The sequence below is a fragment of the Pinus tabuliformis genome, chromosome 9 (genome assembly GCF_031772625.1).
Source record: "Pinus tabuliformis cultivar Carrire ecotype Pingquan chromosome 9, CPIR1, whole genome shotgun sequence".
Taxonomy (NCBI): Eukaryota; Viridiplantae; Streptophyta; class Pinopsida; order Pinales; family Pinaceae; genus Pinus; species Pinus tabuliformis.
This window is the reverse complement of record NC_142307.1, coordinates 866,097,248-866,123,107: the sequence shown is the minus strand read 5'-3', so window position 1 is coordinate 866,123,107 and position 25,860 is coordinate 866,097,248. Positions and strand designations below refer to the sequence as shown.

At 39.5% G+C, this 25,860-nt stretch overlaps 1 protein-coding gene across 3 annotated transcripts; it reads right to left on the bottom strand.

Annotated features, from left to right (window-relative positions):
- Positions 1-209: 209 nt before the first annotated feature.
- LOC149151525 (uncharacterized) lies at positions 210-25,860 on the bottom strand. 3 transcript variants are annotated; one of them, XM_089437924.1, is made up of 3 exons: positions 24,871-25,859; positions 2,013-2,140; positions 210-532 (listed from the first exon to the last, which is right to left on the bottom strand). In XM_089437924.1, the coding sequence occupies exons 1-2, from the start codon at positions 25,514-25,516 to the stop codon at positions 2,031-2,033; spliced, it is 756 nt and encodes a 251-aa protein (XP_089294050.1). In that variant the 5' UTR covers positions 25,517-25,859; the 3' UTR covers positions 210-532; positions 2,013-2,030. The 3 variants fall into 3 exon arrangements, with proteins under 3 accessions (XP_089294050.1, XP_089294049.1, XP_089294051.1); XM_089437923.1 differs by lacking the exon at positions 210-532 and having other exon boundaries at positions 1,662-2,140; positions 24,871-25,858; XM_089437925.1 differs by lacking the exons at positions 210-532; positions 2,013-2,140 and adding an exon at positions 20,812-21,333 and having other exon boundaries at positions 24,871-25,860.

Below are 25,860 nucleotides of genomic sequence, written 5' to 3'. Positions count from 1 at the left end.
CATTAAGATACACTTTAGAGATAAACATCCCAAAGGTGTACAACTGAAAATGTATAAGCTAGAATGTGTCAAGAAATTTAAGCTTCTAAGTTCATAAAACATCGTATAAATTGGAGAGTCAAAAATACCCACTCTAGATCCATTCCTTGCAAGAAAAGTACGCCTCCACTCATTCGCAATTAATAAGAGCAGAGGCTTATAAAATCCTTGAACAATCACTATAAGAGACCATCACTTGCACAAATAGGAGAAACACTAGATTACTGAAATAGAGAAAATATATTGTTGGAGATTACTAACTTGCTACGATGGTTCTCCTGTTTTGCAGGTTTTTATTGCGTGAAGGATTCCCCAGGGACAAAATGAATTCTTCGAGATTTGTAGTTTGGATATTACAGATTATGAAGAAGCAGCCGAATCAAAAGCTTTGAACTATGTCTGTCAATCAAAACATCACAGTTGATTCCAAGGGAGATGTCGGATTGGGATACTGTTCTTTTCTGTAATGACTTTATCATAAATGTATGGTGACCTGTTAGAAAACAAATTTACAATCATTTAAGATGTTTAATCACATTTCTGTCGCACCATGCACGTATTCATGTGTTGTGTCCTTGTTTAAATTTTACCATGTAAAAGTGTGAATCAAATGAGATGAGCATTACCATCATGCAAAACAGAGATGCCCATATACAGTACTCTAGATGCCCTTCTACAGTTTAAATTTTACAGTGTTTGTACAAGCGTGAATCAAATGATATGAGCATTACCATCACCGAAAACAGAGATGCCCATATACAGTACTCTAGATGCTTTTCTACCAATTAAATTTTACACTCTGCAATTGTGAATCAAATGAGATGGGCATTACCGTCACAGAAGACAGAGATACCCATATACAGTACTCTAGATGCCCCTCTACATTGCAACCCTTGGCAATTGAAGGCGATCAATAGCCATGGACACCAGTTTATAGCATATATAATACCAGTAACATACCTCTAAAGAATGAACTACAAATTGCAACACAAACAACATAAACAAGGATTCGGATTATTGTTAGATGGGAGTGAAAGAAATGTTCCACTGATATATAAAAGCTTCTAAAGATATAGAATAGAATAGAACGCCGGGTAAGAAAACTAATAGTATATTTCTATTTGATTTCAACCTATAACAATTCCAAAAGAAGCCAACAGATGTTCCATTCAATCTAACAAGTGTACAATGATGTCGGAAAAACAAGCTTCTAACGTGTACAATGATGGTGGAAAAACAAACTTCAGCATATTAGCATATTCTATGATAATGGATTTATTGACTACCAACAATAGATAGACTAAACTTTCCATTTAGACTGTATTGACTCGAGTGGCGCCTTTCTTCTGTTGACATCAAATGATTAACCATGCAACATCTCAGATATCCAAACAGACTTCTGTTGACATCAAATGATTAACTACGCAACATTTCAGATATCCAAACAGAATTTCTGAGTTCACTTAAATTAAAATTTCCATTGCAGTATGAGAACCATGTGAGTGAAGCAATGTCTCAAAAGTAAGATGGACTTGCACATGTCAATAATGAATAACCAACCAAATACGTTTTTAACAAAAATGAAATGTTTGCAAGGTCTTATAGTACAAAAATGAAAACAATTACACAAATACAGACGAAGATATGCATTAAAACCTTTCCTTCAAGAAACCACCAAGTTCAGAAGCTATGCAAAGAAAGAAACAAGTTATAATATATGACACTTCCATCTGAATAATCTATAATTGAGTTTCCATAGGCTTATCTCGAATGCCTTTCTTAACCAACAAACCCAATGGCTGGGCTATCACAAAGATCCTTCATGAGGAACTAGCCCAAGCGTCCAGATAGGCATTAATATTAAGAGGCAATCAGGGCATGGGCATAAAGTGCCAACATCCTTTATAATAATAAAAAAATCCCCGTGCAGAATGTCTGCCAAGATCTCAAAGCTAGAGTCACAGTTCACTTACAAAAATGTACAAGAAGCTTCATCGTGCTGGCCCATTTGGCTCACCAGCTATCGTTGCTTTGCTCACGGGCATAGAAGTCAATGAACCAGTAGCCAAGTTTTGACTGACGATTTCAGAATTCATCTTATCTGTCCAAAAAATGCTCCACAACTCAGACTGAATCACAAGGCAGCTATTGAACTAAAAATGGTATACAGTAACTACAACCTAGGCCCTTTGCAGGTAGTGAATTTAGGGCATTTCTTTTTGTGCATTATCATCAATGTCTACTCATAGTAATTCGTTTTCTGACAGTTTTTGACTCTAGAGTATTTGGTACAGTGATTGTCCGAAAAGCAAGTCCTAATCTCAGTACATTTCCAATAATTATTGAAAGTATTTCTCAGAAAACTGTTATAAAATAAAATGTGAACACTCAATGTTCATTGGAGAGGTTCTATTTGATTCTTGCAACCACACTTTAATTTGCCCAGTTAAGAAGAATATGCAATAGATGAATAGCTGTTGCATAAATTGAAAATTTTGAACCACAGAAAGATATGATGGAAAAAGAATTCAAGGCACCGCTGCCCAGTGCCGAGGGGGTTAAATCAACACCAGTTATCCTCACTCACCAGCTACAATGTGAACCACTTTTTTAAGAGATGGTCAAAAGCTGGGCAGTAGAAAGTGGGGTCCACCTTTCATAGTGAAATTTTCTGATGGCAGCAAAGCTATTATATTGAACTGCATCTCCTTGTCTCACTACAGCAAAATGTTGATAAGTCTCGATATATAATCAAGAAACTATGTTACTGTTGCAGGTTTTGAGAACTTTACGTGCCAAATTGCAAGGAGCATGGAAAAAAGAACTTGAATATTTGTGGTCTTCACTCTTACGCCTAGACCTCAGCCCCAAAGTGCTTTAAATATTGAATCTAGAACATTGACAGCCTTAGCCTTAAGCTCGTTAATTCCTCTTGCATCAAGGAGAGGCAATAAATTGGTAATCATGATTTCATTTAATTCATTTGTGCACATCCAAGTAATAAATGAGGGCCAACAGATGCCTACTCATGTGGAGAACCTACCCAAACCCAATGACTCAAGATAGTTTAATGTAAAAGATACAGAGGATACACAGGTTTAAGAGAAGGTAACAGGATAGGAGCTTTCATTGTATTGCAACCCTGCATCATATATCCAACCAGTATCCATCTCTTTCCCTATTGATTGTAATCATGGAAGAACCCAGTAAGCATCAAAAATGTGGTAGATCTAGGAAAACTAAACCTGAATTTCGACTCTGGAGAGCCATATGGAACAAAGAGGAATCCCTTCAACATGAGAGAATAGGTTGACAGCCTCATGAAATTCACATATTTTCCCAACCAAGGAGCAGAAATCCCAGTCCAAGTGAGCAAGAAGGCAGGTATGGTTGAATCAAGAATATGGAGATTATGAAGCATTGCAAGAGATCAAGCAACTTCAGAAGGCCAGCCAGGATATGTGGGCACATCATTTTCTAATGTGGATAACATCCTCACAGAAGGGTTGGCAACCTGGCAGGTATTCATGCACTATTTATTGAGCAAGCCGTTAGATAATCAAGGTAAAAATGACACATTTTTCCAATGGAAATCCATGATGGACTTGAAGGCTCCAGCGGATAATAAGATAGAAAGGACTACTCGAGTTTATATAGGAGTTTGAAATTGCGGGCTCAGACAGCTTAAGCCATGTCACCAACCACTGGCAAATGAATGTGGGGCATGCTCCTTCTTAGAATCAGGGACTACAGTATGAACAGTTGGCATTCCCAACTCAATTCTGTTTTGCTGCTTTACATTATGCAATGTTATAGAATTGATACTGTTATCCAAAATAGGCACATAGTGTGCCATTTTCTCAATACAATATGAACAGTTGGGATTCTCAATGTTGAAATTCTGATGTTCTATGCTGAAACAATTACTTATTCCAAAAACTTCCTTCTGCTGCAATGTTAGTTAAGCAATTGTATATAGAACATAAACCAAATGCACAATAGAAGACAGCCAAGAACAACATGAGACACAGAGAATTTAGGTCCAATGACCAGGGCAAAACCCACAAGGGAATACTCAACTAGATTCTTCTTCTATTAGATATCAATTGTTCAGTAGAGATACAGAGTACAATGAGAGATCAATAGAATGAGTAAGTTAACCCAAATTTGAACAAGTTGTAGCATGAAGATCACTAGTAGCAGTAGCAGATGCAAAAGCTGAATCAACCTTCCCTTCAACTGAATCAACACTGAAAAACTGAAGCACTGATTCAACCTTGGCTCACCAAGTTCTGCTCTTATTCTTAAAGTCTCTCTCTCACACAATCTTCTTCAAGTCTCTCCAACTCTCTCTCTCTCTCTCGCACAATCTTCTTCAAGTCTCTCCAACTCTCTCTCTCAAGTTCGAATTCTTCTTTCACAATGCACAAGTAGTAGTAGTAGGTGAGAAAATATGAGACACATATATAGGAAGAGGAGCAAATTCTTGTTATAAAGTAGGAGCAATATGCATGCCTTGAGGAAGAGTAACACATGTCATTTACGGGAGTGTAACTCATGCCATTAAGGAGAGAAATGCGTGCCTTAGATAACTTATGCCAGTAAGAGAGGAACGCATGCCTTAGTAACTTTTGCCATTAAGAGAGGTATGCATGCTTAGTTAAGGACAGTGTAACATATGCATTGAAGAGAGTTTAAGAGGATTTTTTATGGCATGCCTTTAATGTGTAAGAGGAATATGTTATGTCTTTAATGAGTGCATAAGAGAGAGTGTAGTGTATCATTAAGAGAGAGGCACAGAGAGATACAAAGTGTCATGTGAGTCATCGAGGAGAGAGGTGCGAAGAGATTAAGGTGATGAAAGTACAGTGACTTGTAATTCCTTTTAATAATGATATCATAGTATTATGAAGGATAACAATAATAATAATATTAATAAATTGATGATTGAGTTAAGATTGAACTATTAGGATTGATTAATGATAAGTTAAGTGATTTTTCTTCAACTATACTTGATTACCAATTGATGCAAAATGATTTACTATTTTTGGAAAGTCATACTTGATATGCTAGACATGACTTTCTATTTTTAGAAAGTCACTCTAGAATTGTTAGAAATGTGATTTTATTTAAGGAAATTCATCCCTGAGCTGCCAATTTTCAACACTCTGTCAACTAGGGAGGAATTTCTTTTTGTAACAAAGATCTCAATTTTTTTGTTCATCTTTGCTCTAGAACAATGATGTCTCAATCTAATGAAGAAGAATCATCATAGGGGAGATTCATCTATCACCCTATATCCACTGATCTTCCCACCTTGACACAGACTTGGGGCGTTACCACTTGTCAACACATGACAAGGATCACACTCAACCAAGCTTTACCATAAGAGTCAAGTGGTAGAATACCTACATCCACAAACTATGGGGGGGATTACCACTTGTCAACACATGCCAAGGATCGTCCACAGACTATGGGGTGGATCACCACTTGTCAACACAACCAAGCTTTACCACACCCATTGGCTAGATGGTTGGCAATCCCAACAAGCCCAACTTGTGGGTAAGATGCATACTAGGGTATACTCTTGGCAAGTCCCAAACTTGATGGTAGGGGGGATTACCACTTGTCAACACAAGACAAGGATCGCACAACCTACAATCAAGAGTTCCCTCAACCACAGGAGCTCTCCTGGCTCCATTCCCAACTTATGAGCTCAAACAAGAGGGACGAGCATAGCTCAGTGTTCTCAATCATCCATGACTGCCCCCACCACAAAGGGTCCCATCCGTCAGTCCTAGCTTCTCTCTGAATACCAAGAACTTCCCTTTCGGCAAAGACTTGGTAAGTATGTCAGTTATCTAATCATCAGTTGCAATATGACGGAGTCTCACTGCTCCTCTCTACACCATATCCCGGATATAGTGATATTTAATCTCAATGTGCTTGGACTTGTCATGAAACACGGGATTTTCTGCAAGTCGAATCCCACTCTTATTGTCACAATATATTACTGTCATATCTAGTACATGTTCAAACAACTCTCAAAAAAGCTTTCTTAGCCATACTACCTCATAGTTAGCCATGTTGGCAACAATGTACTCTACTTCAGTCGCGCTAAGGGCTATAGACTTCTGTTTTCTGCTCATCTAAGATATCGTGGAAAATCCCAAGCTAAAGCAGCATCCAGATGTGCTCTTTCTGTCAATAGAGTTACCAGCCCAATCAGCAGAGTACCCAAGTAGTCTCAATTCTGCGTCAATATATCTCAATCCAAGATTGATGGTCCCACGCAGGTATCTCAACACATGCTTTGCAACAATCTAGTGTTCATGTGATGGCTTAATCATATATTGGCTCAAAGTATTGACCACAAAACATATGTCCATTCTAGTGATCACTAAGCACATCAATGCCCTAATCATTTGTAAATACTCAGAAGGATTTGTAAAATTGGAACCTGCAGCTTCACCACATAACTTCTTGAAATTCATTTTCACTGGGGTATTCATAGACTTACATTCCATCATACCAAATCTTTCCAGAAGCTTGACAACATATTTTCCTTGAGAAAGGAAAATCTCACCAAGCCTTTGCCATACCTCTAGGCCCAAAAAGTAGTGCATCAAATGAAGATATTTCATTTCAAACTCGGAAGCTAACTCCCTCTTACATTGGTGGATAAGAGGTTCTCCACCTGTCAAGAATAAGTCATCAACATATAATACCAAAATCAAAGGCATACCTTGGACCGTTTTGAAGTAGAGATTTGGATCAGCATTTCTTCTGGTAAAACTAAGCTTCATCAAGAAGACATCAATGCGGGCATACCAAGCTATTGGGGCTTGCTTCAATCCAAAAAGAGCTTTCTTCACATGAGTTTTCATGTCATGTACTTCAAAGCCTTATGGTTGCTCCACAAATACTACTTGAGAAAGTCGCTCAGAAAAGCAATTTTCACATCCATTTGGTGAAGAGTCCATCCCTGGCTAGTAGCTAGAGCCACAATAGATTAGATGGTAGTATGTCGAGCAACAGGTACAAAAATCTCATCATAGTCTATTCCCTCTTTCTGAGGGAAGCCTCTAGCCACAAATCTAGCTTTATATTTTTGCACATCGCCATCTGCGCCATGTTTAATTTTATACAACCATTTAGAAATCGTAACAAACTTACCCTTGGGTCTTGAAACTACTTCCCATACATCGATGAACTCATATTCTTCGACCATTGCATCTTTCCATACTTGATCTTTCATTGCTTCTTCAAAAGTACATGGTTCAGCCTAAATAATGATGCTCATGGCTACAACATATCCCTGGAACTGGCATGGTTTCTTACTTTCTTTAAAGGTTCCTCTGGGCGCAACATGTCTATCAACATCTTATAGAGTGTCATGAAGCCATAATGGTCCCTTTCTAGTTTGAGGATCACATGGAGGAGGATTCAAGAGGTCCATGGGCTCCATGGGTTCATCAGCAAGATCATGCTCAGCCTCAAGATCTTTTTGAATTTCAAATGTAAAAATTTCTGTTTTCCCACCCCGGTTTTCAGTTTCTCCTTATTTCTCCCATGTAGTTAAATGCCCATTCCCATAACCATACATTTAACAGACTGAAAAAAATAAATATTGCTGAAAACACAAATTCTGGAAATTTTTCAGAATGCTGGAAATTGCAGAATTAAAAATTAGCAATTAAAAACAGCCATTAAAACACTGATATTTTTGGTCAACTTGACCCTGGAAAAACCCCCTACAACTCTTGGGGAAAACCAGTTTGAGAGCTCTTCTTTATTTCTGAAAATTGTCTTTTTACAGTGAGAATTATTCAGCAAAAAATCAGCAAGCAAATTTACAACTTATCTCATTTCCCGTGCCTCACAGCAATCTAGAAATTACAGCAAACAGGACAGCAATAAATGTTGTACGACCTCCGTTTTGTGTGCAGAAAAATCAGCAAACTGCTCCTCGATTTTTGTGCAAAAATCTGCCTTTCACTATGTGCTGAATCAGCTGTACAAATCTGCTCAACTGCTGCCTTGGAATGTGTGCCAAGCTGCTGTCTCCTTTTCCTTCCTGCTCAGAAATCTCTCTTGCTCTCCTTCTCCCAATCTGCTCATGAAAGAATGAATGACCTTTTCCTCCTTTAATATAACTCCAAGTGACTTTTGGGTGATCCAAGTGACTTTTGGGTGATCTCTAAATCCAATGGCTGAAATAGATTTAGATCAATGGTTGAGATTAAATGCTCATTTAAATCTCACTTTCTATTTTTTAATTCACCCCACTTTAATAAAGACCCACTTAGTCATTTATTTCCAAAGTCACTTTTCCTTTCTAATTTTTCATTGACTTTATAAAAGTCACTTTAAAATTAGACTTAATAACTTTATCACTTAAAGTCACTTTTAAATTAGATTTAACTTTATAAAATTATAAAGTCACTTTAGGAGAAAAATTAAATTCTTTTGGACACTTTTCCCTAGGCCAAAGATCAAAGCCTAAGGGAACCACCTGCCCTCCGGTACCAAATTTCAACACTCCCTCTTACCGAGGAAGGTGTTCCTCACCACACCCATCTTGTCTCTGAAGTAGACATGCTTGCCCCGTGGTAAGGCTTTGGTAAGGATATCTGCAACCTGCTCATCAGTGGAAATATACTCAAGCTTCACAGCTCCCTTCTGAACATAGTCTCTGATGAAATGATATCTGATCCCGATATGCTTTGACCTGTCATGAAATACTGGATTCTCCGTGAGTTTAATGCAACTCTGATTATCACAGTAAATCACTGAAGGTCTCAACGGCTGACCAAATAAGCCAAACAACATCTTGCGAAGCCAGATGGCCTCACAACTAGCTAGACTGGCTGCCATATACTCTGCTTCCGCTGAACTCAGTGCTACTGACTGCTGCTTCCGGCTGAACCATGACACTACTGCTGAACCCAACCCAAAACAACACCCTGAAGTGCTCTTCCTATCAGAAGCACAACCTGCCCAATCAGAATCAGTGTATCCTGCCAATCTCACTCCATCTCCCTGCCTGTAGTCCAGACCATAATCCACTGTCCCCTGCAAGTACCGCAAAATGTGTTTTGCAGCCACCCAGTGAACCTTCCTAGGCTCACACATAAACTGACTCATCGTGTTGACTGCAAAACAGATATCTGATCTAGTGTTGACCAAATACATCAAGGAACCAATCAGCTGCCTGTACAATGTGGGATCCACCAACTCGGAATCCGAAGCATGAAGCTTCTTCCAGTTGGTGATCATCGGTGTCGACATGGGTCTACAATCCTCCATGTGGAATCTGCTAAGGATGTCCACAATATACTTCCCCTGCCCCAGGAAGAAATGCCCCTCCTCCTGCCACACCTCCAAACCCAAAAAGTAATGCATCAAGCCGATGTCCTTCATCTCAAACTCCGCCGCAAGATCTCTCTTGCAGTGCTCTATGAGTCTCTCTGCACCTTTAATGATCAAGTCATCCACATACAGCACCAGAATGAGAGGCTCCTCACCAATCACAATAAAGTAAAGGTTCGGATCTGCCTCACTCTTTGTGAAACCCATCCCCTGCAAGTATGCATCTATCCTGGAGTACCAAGCTCTGGGAGCTTGCTTCAGGCCATAAAGGGCCTTCTTCAATCTGCACACATGGGACTCCTTCCCATGCACCTCAAAGCCCTGTGGCTGCTCAATGTACACCTCCTCCTGTATGAAACCATTGAGAAATGCGGTCTTCACATCCATCTGGTGGATCTTCCAACCCATCTCTGCTGCTATCGATATAATGGAGCGGATCGAAGTATATCGAGCCACGGGAACGAAGGTCTCCTCATAATCAACTCCCTCTACCTGGGAGAACCCTCTAGCCACAAACCTCGCTTTGAATTTCTCAATGCTGCCATCTGCAGCATGCTTTACCTTGTAAAGCCATCTGGAAGTAACCACGGATTTGCCCTCAGGCCTCGACACCACCTCCCAAACATCATTCTTCATGATAGAAGAATACTCCTCCTGCATGGCCTCTCTCCAGACCTGCTGGCTAGCTGCCTCCTCATAGCTAGAAGGCTCAGAGTCAAGGATGCTGGTAACCATCGCCATATAACTACAAAACCTCTCAGGTGGTCTACTCTCTCTGACCGGCCTCTTCGGCTCAGCAACAGATGTGGCATCTCTCAAGGTGTCCTGAAGCCACTTGGGCTTCCTCTTCCCTGAGCGCACTTCTTCCACTGGAGAATGAAACTCCTCCTCCTCATCATCATCAGTAGCCTGAACTCCTGACTGTCTGTCTGCTGTCCTCCTGCCTGCACCTGAACCTGTAGAAGCTGAGGTACCGTGTGAACTGTCCATCAGTGGACTCCCTAGTGAACTGCTCTGTGAACTGCTCTGCATGCTGCCCGGAGCACCACCCCTCTGGCTCGATGAGCCACTGCTCACTGACGGACCTGACATCCTCATAGATGTACCTCCGGATCCTCCTGATCCCTGCCCACTGGATCCCTGCGACTGACTCAACTGCTGCTGAGGGTCTGGCTGATCCAGATACTCTAACTCCCGTGACCTCCTAAAGGCCCTGTCCTCCTCGAACTTCACATCCCGTCTGACAACAACTCTCCTCTGTGCAGGAATGTAAATCCGAAAGGCCTTTGAGGTCTCACTGTAGCCCACAAAGATACCCTTCTCTGCGGTGGGCTCTAGTTTGGTCCTCTTCTCCTTGGGTATATAGGAGTATGTAATGCATCCAAAGATATGAAGATGACCAAGATCAGGCTTCTTCCCAGAGAAAGCCTCCTCCGGAGTCATGTGCCCCAAGGCACGATGCGGACTCCTGTTCTGCAAGTAAACAGCTGTGTTGCAGGCCTCTGCCCACAAGAACAATGGCAACCCCTGATCATGTAACATAGCTTTGGCAGCCTCTATGATGGATCTGTTCTTCCTCTCCGCAACCCCGTTCTGCTGGGGGTTGTAAGGAACAGTGAACTCCCTCCTAATGCCTGCCTCCGCACAATAGTCAACAAACTCTCCAAGGGTGTACTCTCCTCCATTGTCCGACCTCAAGGACTTGATCTTTCGGCCTGTCTGTGTCTCCACAAGAGCTCTGAACTCCTGAAACCGCTTGAAGACCTCACTCTTGGTCTTCAAGAAATAAATCCAGGTCCTCCTGGAGTGATCATCAATGAATAAAACATAGTACTCATACCCACTCAAGGAAACATGAGACATCCGACCGCTCACATCGGAATGAATCAAATCAAGTATCCCCGTCGCTCTGCTGTCACTGCTGGGAAAAGGGGATTTGGCAAATTTGCCCATCGCACAACCTCTGCAAGTATCAAAGTGATCAGTACTGAAATCTGGCACACCTGTAGTGATCTCCCGCAATGTCCTCAAGGCTCCATGATACATATGTCCCATCATGCGGTGCCAAATCTCACACAGCTCAGAACTGCTAGCTCTGCTGTCGGTACTACTGCTCAATGCCAAAAGGGGATGAAATGCAAACTTGTACACCTTTGCATGGCGTACACCTATCACTCTAGCTGAATCAGCTGGAGTGTCCCTGGGATACATCAACACCTGTCCTCCCCTGAACAGTACGTCATATCCTCTGTCCTCCAAAGCTGAGACGGATACGAGGTTCTTCCTCATCCCTGGCACATAAAGAACCTCTGACACCTTCAATGGGAGGTTTGGACTCCCTCTGAAATGTCACTGTCCCCACCCCGACTGCTCTAACAACTCTGTCATCACCGAGTACTACCTCAATATCAGTGCCACTCTCTGAAAGCTCTGAGAAGTACTCACGGACTCCTGTCATGTGACGTGAAGCCCCACTGTCCACATACCAAATACCTGTAGATGCTCCGCTAATCGAGGGAAAAGCATGCTCCCTCTGAACCTGTGTGGCAGGTGATCCTGCACTAGAGGACTCACATGTAGTGAACGCAAACTCCCGGTCAAAACGACCTGCAAAGTCCTCAATCTCAGCTGAAGCTGCCACGTCCTGGTTCTTTCCCTTCTTCTTCTTCTTCTCCGGACACACAACTGCATAGTGTCCCATCTTTTGACAATTCCAACACTTCACCTTGGAATAGTCCTTCTGTGTGTTCCCCGGTTTACCTTTACCTTTGCCTTTGCCCCCACCACTGCTTGTGGAAGCCTGCTTCTTCCCTTTGCCTTTCTTGCCTCCTGCCACCAGTGCTACATCCTCATCCTGCTCAACTGGCTTGGCTGCTCCAAGCTGTCCTTTCCTGATCTCTGTCTGAATGCAATCATCCCAAAACCTCTCCCATGTGGGAAGGGTCTCACGTGCACAAACCCCATCAGCAAAGTTCAACCATGAACGGGGGAGGCCATTCACTGCAATACGCACCAACTCAGTGGATGGAATGGCCTCTCCAATCGCTGCCAACTCATCTCTCACATTGGTAATCTTTGTGAGATATCCAACTGCACTATCATTACCCATCTTAATGTTCTTCAGCTTCTCCTTCAGGACCATCTTCCGGTTCTCATTGGTACTCTGGTAGAGATTGGACAATGTTGTCCACATCTCATGGGCATTGCTCTTTCCTCTCACATGAGGAATGCAATGGTCTTTGATTCCGTCTAGAATCAGCCTCTTACCCTTATTGTTCTTCTTTTTATACTCAGCCAACTGAGTAACATCAGTGGGCACAACAACAGGGTTCTGTGCGGTATGCACCATGATATCCCAGACTTCTGCCTCCTCAAAGATACTCTGCATTCTCTCCTTCCAAACGTTGTAATTTATATGCCCACCCAGCCTATCCTCCACCCTCAATCCCAATGACATCCTGCTGTCCTAAAACTGAAAAATAGCACTGCTGTAGTAAAGATAAAACTGTTGTTTATGAAAAAATCAACTTGCTGGAATTTTCTGAGTGAAAAATCAGCAACTGTAATTTTTCCTTTTGCTGTCCCAAATTGCCCTTCAGCACTCAAACTCTGATACCATGTAAAAATTTCTGTTTTCCCACCCCGGTTTTCAGTTTCTCCTTATTTCTCCCATGTAGTTAAATGCTCATTCCCATAACCATACATTTAACAAACTGAAAAAAATAAATATTGCTGAAAACACAAATTCTGGAAATTTTTCAGAATGCTGGAAATTGCAGAATTAAAAATCAGCAATTAAAAACAGCCATTAAAAGTTAAAACACATTAAAACACTGATATTTTTGGTCAACTTGACCCTGGAAAAACCCCCTACAACTCTTGGGGAAAACCAGTTTGAGAGCTCTTCTTTATTTCTGAAAATTGTCTTTTTACAGTGAGAATTATTCAGCAAAAAATCAGCAAGCAAATTTACAACTTATCTCCTTTCCCGTGCCTCACAGCAATCTGGAAATTACAGCAAACAGGACAGCAATAAATGCTGTACGACCTCCGTTTTGTGTGCAGAAAAATCAGCAAACTGCTCCTCGATTTTTGTGCAAAAATTTGCCTTTCACTATGTGCTGAATCAGCTGTACAAATCTGCTCAACTGCTGCCTTGGAATGTGTGCCAAGCTGCTGTCTCCTTCTCCTTCCTGCTCAGAAATCTCTCTTGCTCTCTTGCTCTCCTTCTCCCAATCTGCTCATGAAAGAATGAATGACCTTTTCCTCCTTTAATATAACTCCAAGTGACTTTTGGGTGATCCAAGTGACTTTTGGGTGATCTCTAAATCCAATGGCTGAAATAGATTTAGATCAATGGTTGAGATTAAATGCTCATTTAAATCTCACTTTCTATTTTTTAATTCACCCCACTTTAATAAAGACCCACTTAGTCATTTATTTCCAAAGTCACTTTTCCTTTCTAATTTTTCATTGACTTTATAAAAGTCACTTTAAAATTAGACTTAATAACTTTATCACTTAAAGTCACTTTTAAATTAGATTTAACTTTATAAAATTATAAAGTCACTTTAGGAGAAAAATTAAATTCTTTTGGACACTTTTCCCTAGGCCAAAGATCAAAGCCTAAGGGAACCACCTGTCCTCCGGTACCAAATTTCAACATCAAAGGCATCATCTTGTCTATCAACATTAGCAGGAGGAAGAGGAGTGTCTCTTGCCTTTCCAATGAGTTGCATCTTCATCAAATGTTACATCCCTACTAAACTCTATAGTTCTTTGACCAGGCACGTATATTCTATAAGCTTTAGAATTTTCGCAGTAATCAGCAAACATACTTTTATTACCTAAAGCTTCCAATTTGCTCCTCTTTTCCTTTGGCAAATGAAAGTAGACAGGGCAGTCAAATGCCAACCCTCAAATTTTCACCAGTGAAGACTTCTTTAGGAGTCTTGTTGTTTGAAGGCTCAGTGTGGAAATCTATTTTGGACACAAGATAGCAGTGTTAGCCGCTTCTCCCCATATAAACTTTGGTAGCTTTTGATCATGCCACATAACTTTGATTGCTTCCATGATAGTTTTGTTCTTTCTTTCGGCCACGCCATTTTGTTCTGCGTTATATGGTACGGTGGTCTCTTTCCTAATTCCAGTTTCTTTGCAGAAGTCAATGAAATCATTTTGAAGTGAACTATCCTCTATTGTCAAATCTAAAGATTTTGATCTACTTTCCAGTTTGTTTTTCTACCGGAGTTTTTAAATCTTTGAACATATTAAATGTTTGACTTTTGTTTTTCAAAAAGAAAATCCATGTCTTGCGAGAAAAATCATCCACAAAGATTATATAATACAAGTAACCACCAAAAGAAGTTACAAGCATAGGTCCACATAAATCAGAATGTATAAGATGAAGTACATTAGTAGTTTTGCTTTTGCTTGAAGGGAATGGTCCCTTTACATGCTTTCCACTTACACATCCTTGTCAGACCCCATCATGATGCACACTCTAATCTCATACATTCTATAAACCATATCTCACATGAGGCAATGCTTTATAGTGTAGATGAGCGAACCTTCGGTGCCAAAGTTCACATTGATGATTGTTGTCATGAATGTTGCATGGATTGGTCTTCCATTAAAACTTTATAAAGACCTTCAAATCTTCATCCCACAGAAGGCATCTCGCATGCTAGATTTCATTGGCCAAGTGAGAACTTTTCCATTTATGAAAGCAACTTTCATTCCTTTGTCTTTTAAGGCAAATATAGATACAAGTTTCTTTTTTCAAAGCAACTACATACAAAACTTCTTGAAGAGATACAGTTTTACCTTGATCCAGATGAAAAGAAACAGAACCAGATCCCCTTATAGGATATGTAGAGTTATCTCCAAGAATGATTTTCAAATCCACCTCCCTCTCAACCAGATTTGAGAGAACTTCTTTATAACCAGTAAAGTGTCTTGAAGCATCACTATCAACCCCAACCAATTGCCACAAGAATATGCAGGAGAGGAACTAGAAAGAACAGAAACAAGAAAGTATTGTGATTGTATTTCAGTTGCATTATTATCATATCTTGGGTTCCTTGAACTCTTGGAAGAACGGTAGCTTTCTTTACAAACCATAGGAGCTTCTCTTCTATTATAATCAGATCTGAAATTGTTTTTGCGATTATTGTAGTTGGATGTTACTGCTCTTATATTTTTTGGATAGTCACAAGCATAGTGGTCATGCTTATGGAAATTGTAGAATTGAATTTTTGATAAGTCTCTATTCCATTTATAGGAACTGTTGGATCTAGGAGAAGGCTTTCTTGTAAAGTAATGACCTCTTTTTCCTTTCTACTTATTGCCTTGGACAGCAAAGGCTATAGGTTCTCCCTCTTCATACTTGGGAATTCTTCCTCTGAAAATAATTTTGGTTGCTTCCTTACTGCACTTTCCTAGGAGCTCATCAAATGTGGAAAACTTATCATTGTTGTTGATGGTAGTAATAAAAGTTTCCCAAGTTTGAAAAGGACCTCCAACATAATTAGCACCAGCGCTTTATCGAATACAATTTCACCAACAATTGACAGTTCATCCTTAATTTTTGATATCCTCATGAAGTATGCTTGAATGGTCTCTCCTCTGTTCATCTTAATGTCCTTGAATTGATTCTTCAAAGCAAGGATTTGACTCAAGTTGCTTGCTTAATAAATTTCAATCAATTTGTCATACATTTCCTTAGATTTATTCAACTTGGAGGCATAAGTGATGAGATGGTCTCCAAGAGAACCAAGGATAATCTTCTTACCCTTGACTTCTCCCTTCTTGAATCTGGCCTTGACAACAGCATTCAAATTTTCTGGTGGTTCTACTGCCTCGCCTTCCACATATTCCTATACATCATGTTCTTCAAGAGTAATATCCAATCTCGCCTTCCATGAACCAAACTTCAGCAGCAAGTAAGATCTCTTTAAAGTGAAATTTGTGCAAAGGTAGTTATAGCTATTATCTTCTTGAGCAACAAATTTCAGCAGCGTGTAAGATCTCTTTGAAGTAATATTTCTACAAAATGAGTGATAGCTCTTATCTTCTTGGGCAAGTCTTCACCAAAGCTTTGATACTATGTTGAAATTATGATGTTTTATGTTGAAACAATTACTTATTCCAACAACTTTCTTTTTTTCTGCTACAATATTAGTTAAGCTATTGTACATAGAACATAAACCAAATGCATAATAAAAGATAGCCAAAAACAACATGAGAGAGAATTTAGGTACAATGGCCAGGGCAAAATCCACAAGGGGAAAACCAAACTAGATTTTTTTCTATTAGATATCATTTGTTCAACAGAGATCCAGGGTACAATGAGAGATCAAAAGAATGAGTAAGTTCACTCAAATTTGAACAAGTTGTAACACGAAGATCACTGGTAGCAGCAGCAGATGCAAACACTGAATCAACCTTCCCTTCAATTGAATCAACACGGAAACACTGAATCAACCTTGGTTCACCAAGTTCTACTCTTCCTCTCCAAGTCTCTCTCTCTCACAATCTCCTTCAAGTCTCTCCAACTATCTCTCTCAAGTTCGAATTCTTCTTTCACAATGCACAAGTACTTGTAGTAGGTGAGAAGACATGAGACACATATATAGGAGGAGCAACAAATTCTTGTCATAATGGAGGAGCAATACACATGCCTTGAGGAAGAGTAACATATGCCATTTACGGGAGTGTAGCTCATGCCATTAAGGAGAGAAATGCATGCCTTAGCTAACTTATGCCATTAAGAGAGGAAAGCATCCCTTAGTAACTTATGCCATTAAGAGAGGTATGCATGCCTTAGTTAAGGAGTGTGTAACATATGCATTAAAGAGAGTGTAAGAGGAATCTTTTATGACATGCCTTTAATGAGTGTAAGAGGAAAATGTCATGTCTTTGTAGAAAGATCCAAGTGGACGAGGTTCTTCCAAGAACACTTTCCTAGCTAAGAGGGAGTGTTGAAATTAACAAGAAAAGTGATTCCTTGATTTGTGCCTTAATTCAAGGAGTCAAAACCGAGTCCCTTTCTGTGCATGGTTGAATTTATAAAATTTAAGAGTTTCCCTAAAATTAGGGGTGCATGAGGCAGTGAACTGATGTGTTGAAATTGAAATTAGTTAACAAGTTGAGTTAACTGTTGTTAAATAGAAAAGCACCAATTCGACTTTCCAAACATAGAACTCACTAATTTTAACCATTTGAAATGCCTTTAAAAGGAGGAACAAAGGCACAAGTTATGCATTGTTTTGGTGAGCACGAGTTGGTGAGACCAAGCAATAGGAGCACGAGTCAATGCGTGGAGCTTGTGAAAGGAAGAGTGTGCAAGAGAAGCTTGTGCACAAGTTGGTAGAGGGCAGCATAGATCAGCAGTTTTGCAAGGGTTTCAAGCTTAGAACAAGCAAGAAAGACAAGTGTGTCTTTCAGATTGAAACAATTGGATTTTGTAAAAGATCAAGTGCTTGGTTTTTGCTATCAATAAAATTCTCATCAAACATAGGGTTTTCTCAATTGAGTTCCCTAGTAAAAAAATTGTGTCTTGAATTGTGTGACTGTGTTTTATTTTTGTTCCTAATTCCTTTGCAAATTGAGTAGAGAAATTTTGTGTTTGTAAGAAAAGAAAGTGTTTTTCAGATTGTTCTTATCAGTATATCAGAATTTTGTGGTAATTCTAGAGTCTTTAATGAGTGTAACATATCATTAAGAGTGAGAGAGAGTTACAAAGTGCCATGTGAGTCATCAAGGAGAGGCGTGAATTGATTGAGGTGATGAAGGTACGGTGACTTGTAATTCTTTTTAATAATAATATCATAAAGGATAATAATAATAGTAATAATATTGATTATTAATTCAAGATTGAACTACTAGGACAGATTAATGATAAGTTTAAGTGATTTTTCTTCAACTATTTTTGGAAAGTCAAACTTGAAATGCTAGACATGACTTTCTATTTTTTAAAAGTCACTCCAGAATTGTAAGAAATGAAATTTTATTTAAGGAAATTCATCCCTGAGCTGTCAATTTTCAACACCCAACTTAATTATGTTTTGTTGCTTTACATTATGCAATGTTATGACATTGATACTGTTATCCAAAACAGGCACTTAGTGTGCCATTTTCTCAATAGTTGTTAGTGCATACTCTTCAATTAGGGTTAATGAATGTCACCGATGTTATTATTGTTATAGTCAGATATTTATAGATGTGACTAAACCCTTTTCCGTATTTGATTATATGATATGGGGTTCTGGACCTATTGCATTTCACCACACATTTGAGTATGTCGAATATCAGCTTATAAAAGCATATTAATGGGTGCGGCAACTCAGTTCTGTTTTGCTTTACATCATTCAATGTTATGAACATGACATTCTCATCCAAAATTGGCAGCGAGAGTACCATTTTGTCTATATAGTTGTTAATGTATAATCTTACATCCATTTTGTTTATAGTCATTAACTGTATAAATGGGTCTCTGAACATTGTATTTCCCATGCACATTTGAATATTGTTGGATATCAGCCTATAAAAGCATATACTGTGTCAATAATGTGTGGTGTTTGACATCCTAATTTAAACACATAGGGGTCACATACTGGTAACTATTAGAAGACAGAATTGTATATTTGTATTCATAGTAAGTCAGATAGTTAGAAGATATGCTTGTATGACTGTATAGACGAGTTGATTGCAGTACTGCTAGATGACAGAAGGGGTCATGAATGTATCTTCCAATGCCATATTTTGCTGACATGCAATTCCTCCTCATTTACGAGAGAGATACTAATATGAAAAGATCTTCATTTTTCAAGCTAAAAAGTTTGCAGGCCAATACCTTATACGGCTTTTAAAAATGATATTAGAATTTAGAGTTGCCTTCTATAAAAGACATTTTAAGTTCTGGAAAATGAGCAAAGCTGGTCACTCCAACCAAACTCTTCCAGCTTTTGTACAAATGGCAAAGATGGGGACTTTACTGCAAAATAACCTCCTGTTTAAAAAAATGAGATTTGCTAATTATAGTAATAACTAATTCATTAAATTCTGCCACAGTGCAATGCAAGAAAAGGTCTTCACATTTTCCAATGTTTAACAAGGACTACTTTTCCAATTAATATCTGAAATTCCAATGTTGACAGCAGTAATTTACTAATTTAATCGCAACTTACTGAGCTAAATTTGCCAAATTTCAAGAAATAATAAGTCATTTTCCAAACATAAGATTCTCTACCTTCTGTGGCAGCAGTGGTTGTATGAGCCTAAACATTTATGATGTTGATCCTATGTTTGTCGATACTTTACTTTGGGGGAATTATTTAAGACTTCCAATTTTCTATCATGAATAAATTTTAGGGCCCAAGATCAATGAAGATTTGACGTGTAGTATTTGTAAGCAGTTGCTCAACAGGAATTGTCCATTGACCCCCCTTTTATGATCTCAGAGATTAGATGTCAGATAATTGTAAGCAATTTCTCAACAGGAGTTGTCCATTGACCCCCCCTTTATGATCTCAGAGATTAGATGTCGGATAATTGTAAGCAATTGCTCAACAGGAATTGTCCGATGATCCCCCTTTTATGATCTCAGTTAGTTAGCTGATCAAAAGAGGATTTGATTGACAACCCCTTTTATGACTCTATGGTGGTGGTCAATAAGAGACTAAATTCAGAGTGCACAAAAGATATGAAGTATGAACTTCATTAATGTTATCACTTGAAACTGGAAGGAGACAAATAGAAACATTAATGTTGCCTTTCAAAAATCTGCTATGATCTACTTCATATCTGCAAGTAAAACACTCAAATCTGTGAAATAAAGGTGCTTTTAATGTGCTTTGACACCTGTGCCTCAAGCTCAACAAGCATGGAAAGAAAGAAATAAGAGAGTTGAGTGAGCAGGGGATATTCCGAAGGTTAGTCAACTCATAATGCTATCAAAGCACTTATAAAACTCAATGAACAATTTGGAAAATGTCTACCAAGTAAGTGATCAGCCATATTACCAAAGCTGTAGACATGTACAAGTTCTAGAACATCAGATAAAACCACAAGTCCTAAACGGATGTAAAGTCATTGCACAAGACCTCTCTACCACACCAGTCAAGGATAGATAAAACATGTGACTGTTAGTTTTTCTTGAACCCAGGTGAGATTTAATGTCCAATAAAATTATACCCAGAACAGATACCGAAAAAATTGGGCTTCTTATTCAGTTTCAGAAAATTGAGTACAGCAAGTACACTACAGGAATTTTCAGCAGCAAATTAAGTTCAGGAATTTCCCTGTATGGCCCAGCTCTGCACAGCCTCTTCGACCCAACTAACTCATTGTACGGCCCCAACACAATTTGGCTTGTACGACCCAGCTGATATCAGTCTATATAACCCAGCTCAGCCCAGTCAAATCAGCTCAATTCGGCCCTATCAAATTGGCCCAGTTCTGTCGACCTGTACAGCCTGGGTAATTTGGCCTCCTTGCCTGCTCGCAGCCCCTGAAATTATCCTATTCACTGCTCTTCACTTTTCTGTCAGTTCAACCTCCTACACCAGCTGAATGCCCAGTTCTTGTGCTAATCAATCTGCCTCTCCAACAACCTATTTCCTCTTTTATAATTTTCTGACCTAATCTAAGTGATGGAAGGTTGAGATTGCCCAACACAATCCCAAAAAACTCAGTCAAACTTGGTCAAACAGAGTCAAACCTGCAGTCAAACCCTCCTACAGTCAACGCTAGTCAAACAACTCAGATTGCCTCAATTTTTGTGCCCAAAATTGCAGCCTGCCCAAACAGAAATATCCTCAAGAAAAACACAGTCAAATCAAGTCAACAACTGCCCGGTCAACGCTGGTGAAGCCCTCCTGCAATTCGGTCAACGCCCAAAACAGAAAATTGCAGGTTGTCCTTCGCACATGTGGAGAGAGAGAAAGAGAGATGTGTGAGAGATGAGTAAGCAAATGAGGAAGAGGCTCCTATTTATATGCAACGTTGAGGATGAATAGACGTCTCTTTTGGGCTTCTGAACCTACATTAGATTGTTGGTCGACCTTGACAATTTGTCCATAAACAAAATAAATTCATAATTTCATTTGTACATGTCAATATGAGATAATCTTTAGATCAATCAATCCTACACCTCTCAGAAAGAGGAATCCAATAAAAATATCAGTTGCATCATATGAGTTGTCCAAGGTGGAGTTTGGCCCTAGTTGCCAAATTTAACAAAATCTGATAAAATTAATTAAATCATTACTCTTAATTTTTCCTTTAAATTTCAAATTCTTTAGTTGGTTGATGTTCTATTTAATTGAATGAAATAGTTGAAATGTAAGAAATAGAAAACCAAAAGAAATACACACCATCCACAATAGACAAAAATTGCCCTAGGAAACCCTTACAAGAGAAAACCCAACTAGAAGGTGAGGCTACTCTGCTCTCTTTTCTCTCCCATGGAAAATGTCCAAATACAAAAACGAGGTACTCTCTATGGATTTACCTGAGGCCTCTAGATTGTATGGCTGCTACAAAATCTTAAACCCCCATCTATTTTGCTCTCTAACTTTCCCTACTCCTCCTAGTGGCTCGATAATTAACATAGTCCAAAAGCCAACTAGGTTTGACTCCCTCAGCCCTCAACTAGAGTTACATGTTTGAATCTTCTGGAGTCTTCTTCAAAATCAACACATGGCTCGCCCCATGTGCATGAGTAACAAAGGTTGATGTGGCATCCACTCAAACCACAACAGTCAACTTGCAAGAGGCATAACTTTTGTATACAAACTCCATTTGACAACACTTACATCATTAAAAAGGTCTCTGAGTGTAGAACAGTGCCAAGAAAACTTTGTTTAATGCCTCAAACGGCTCCAAAAGGTTTCAAACCTTAATTCTCCAAATTGGGACCAACTAGTGAAAATGACCCTCCAAGCAAATTCCAATAATTTTCCACTCTAAAAGCATCAAGATAGATAACAAATAATAAAATAATCAAAACAAAATCACCAATCTTCCAAAAATGCAAGAAATAATAAGTCATTTTCTAAACCACAACATCTTCCACCTTCTACCCACAAGATGTAGAATAGTCGATGACAAGATGTTTTGTTAAGGCATTCCTTATATTAAGGTTGTCAATTCAAAACCTCATGGACAAAAAGATCCAGCCATGTTAAGGGTTGGTGTGGCCCAAGCCAAGTGTGATCCCCGGGTGATTTTGAAAGGGCTTAAATGCCCCAAGATTGCAGTTTCTTAGCCAGAGGTAATCCCACAAGTCATGGACAAACTAGAAAAATAAAAATAAAACACATCCTCCACCTTCTGCAACAGCCTAAATATTTATGATTGATTTTGGTATGCCCTTTGGAACAATTATTATAAACTTTAAATTTTGTATGATAACAATAATTTTTTAGGACCCAAGTGCAATGATGATTTGATTCACCCTTGAACATCAGGTAGTTAGTAAAGGGACCTTAATTAATGACCCCTTTTCGGACTATAACATGGTGACACACCTGTCACTGTTTTCTTTATCCTTACACACATGATGTTCAAATAACGGAAATGTCAAAATAATGTTTTCTATTAACATTTCACTATCATCAACGATGGCTTTCCAAGTTTATGAAAGCAGATAGTTAATATAGCCAACACCAAGGTTCAAGTTCTACCAAGTGACATGTTACTGCTTGTGCTCACACTTTTGGATGTTTACCAACATATGCAACAGCAGTTAGGGCCAAGGGCCAGTCCTGGGATACTTTTGCCAAATAGGTACCCCACTCACAGTTGCTAACACATAATGCAAGGGAAATTAGTTTAAAAGCTAAGTCCCATGACACGAGGACACGAGACACAAAGGACACGTAAATACGAGTATTCAACACGAGACACAATGGCCCCAAAAACAGGACACGAGGAACACGTGATATATATATATATATATATATATATAATACTGAAATATAGTTCTTGATCCATATTAAGTTATTGATACATATTAAGTTACTGAAACAACAAAATATAGTATTAGTTTATTAATTTACTACATCAATGATGTTCATTGGTTCATTGTTCACAGTTCAATGTTCATTCTTGAATCTTCATGTTATTAACTAATTAACAATTGTACAAGGCTACAAGCACATAAGAAACTACTAACTAGAAATTTAGAAGAACTTAGATATTAAAACCATAAAATGCAGATTTTCCATTAGGTCATCAAAATCAAAATGTATTACATTACATAGATACTAAGGGAATGCCACTGGACGGTAGCGACTCCAGCAAGCTTCGACGGCGAAAAAACACCGAAAAAATGAAGCTTGCGTGGGTGGGACACATGTCCTAAGAGGAAAAAATGCTAGGGCACGTTTTCACCGCGTCGAACACGGGTGTCTCAATTGGTGGACACATTCAAAACCGTGTTGGACGTGTTTTAGGTCGTATTCATGTCCGGCACGTGAAATACGGGTCACGTGCCCCCTGGGGAAGTGTCCTGTGACTTATTCAAAATCATGTTTTGCAGCGGATAGATTAAAAATACAAATTCAAGTTTTGCTTCAGAAAACCATCCCAGAATCCAGTCTTGACAAAGATCAGATAAATATTGGGCACAAATTTCTTATATAAACATAGTTAGAGAAACAGTTATTTCTTCAGAAAATAAAATTATGATGTGTGACCTGTGAACAGATCAGAAAATACAGTTGAAAATTATAATTTATTAAATTAATTAACTTTTTGGGACGTAATTGTTTGTGTTTATTTTTTAAAAGGGAGTGTTGGTGATGAATCAATTGAACCTTTGGGCCATCCACCACAGTTCAATTTTGCTCGGAGACACAAAGAAGCAGTTGGGGTTAAGTTCAAATCTGTCCATAGCATAGACAAATGGAAGTGCTTGCGATAATGGTTCAACCATCTAGGGCTGATTTTCCAGTCATAAAAGAAACATACGAATGTTTATGGTTATTTCCTACCTAAACATAGGTGGAAAAAACATTGTTCCTTAAAAAAAATTAAAACTCCGTGCCGTGTGACTAGCAACGCAGAAAATATAGTTGGAAACATGCTTTTTAAATTGATTTTCACACCTCTGGGGCTTTCCAACAATCAAAAGGCCATGTAAATGTTTATTTTATGTCATTTGAGACCTAATTGATCTATAGGTCTTCTTCTCCCAGAGGCAAAATAGAAAATCGAATTTAATCAAAATTTATTTGTGCCCTGCTTGATCTATGGGACCTTTTCTCCCAGAAGCAAAGACGAATGATGTGAGACCTACTTAATCTATAGGAATTCTTCTCCCTGAAGAGAAATAGAAAATTGAACTTATACAGAACTTAATCAAAAATGAAATTTTAGGACATACAATTACAGACCAAAATGTAAATAGAAAATCTAATTTAATCCAAAATATTTATGTGAACCGAATGGTACCTGCATTTGCGGTAAAGGATGTAGGGGTAGCTGCACTAGGGTTGGTTGCATGCGCTTTGGACTCTTCCTCCATGGCTACATTGAGCGCTCTGTGGATGGCCTCTTTAGCCTCCTTCCTCAGCCGAGCGGCCTCCATGGCCCTCTTCTGGGCCTCCGCGCTCGCAGTTGCCGCGACGCTGTGCATCGAAGAGGATGCAATTCTAGCCGCGGTTAAGACCACTTTGGCCGAGACAAAATCCGACTGCGAGTTAACGGGGCGACCGTGGGCGCCCTTGAGCTTCTTGTTAGGGGGGCCTTGTCTGTGGCTGTTCAGCAGGGCAAAGGGCATGACATCAGAATTAGGGTTCTGGCAGTGCGGACACAAGAAGGGTTCGCTCATGGGCACTGCCATGGGCAGAGTGGCGGCCGCCATGTGCTGGCAATTGACATGGACGCTACGAGGACAGGCGGAGCATTTCAAGAGACCCTGGGCGGAGCTACCGCAGTCATCTAGACAATAGGGGCAGTACATGTGACAATGAGTCACGAGGACACAGGAGCTGCAGAGGAGCTGGTACAGGCCCTCTACCTTGAGGTGATGGAGGCAGCACCTCTCCTTCTCGCAGCGACTGCACTTGGACTTGGTCTTCTCCTTCTCCTCCCCCATCTCTTTCCACACTTACATCTCTTCAATCATGTTCTTCGGTTCTCCGTCTCCTTCGGTTCTCTGTCTCTACTGTTTCACCAGTTTCTTCGTTATGGACTTTTTTTAATAACTACTCTTCTCCGATGATTTGAACTCCACTGAGTGTAGGTACGCAGGCAATATGGAGATTCGAACCGCGCTCCTCTCCTTGGCAGCCTCGAAATAATTAAAAAGAAGTAACAAACCTCGTCGCCGGGACACTTTCGAACCTGTTGTTTGTCAACCATTTATAGGTGCAGAGAGAACGGGAAAATAGGCGAGTTGAAATGGTCCTAGCAGTTTCAATACCACATGCTTTCGTTTGG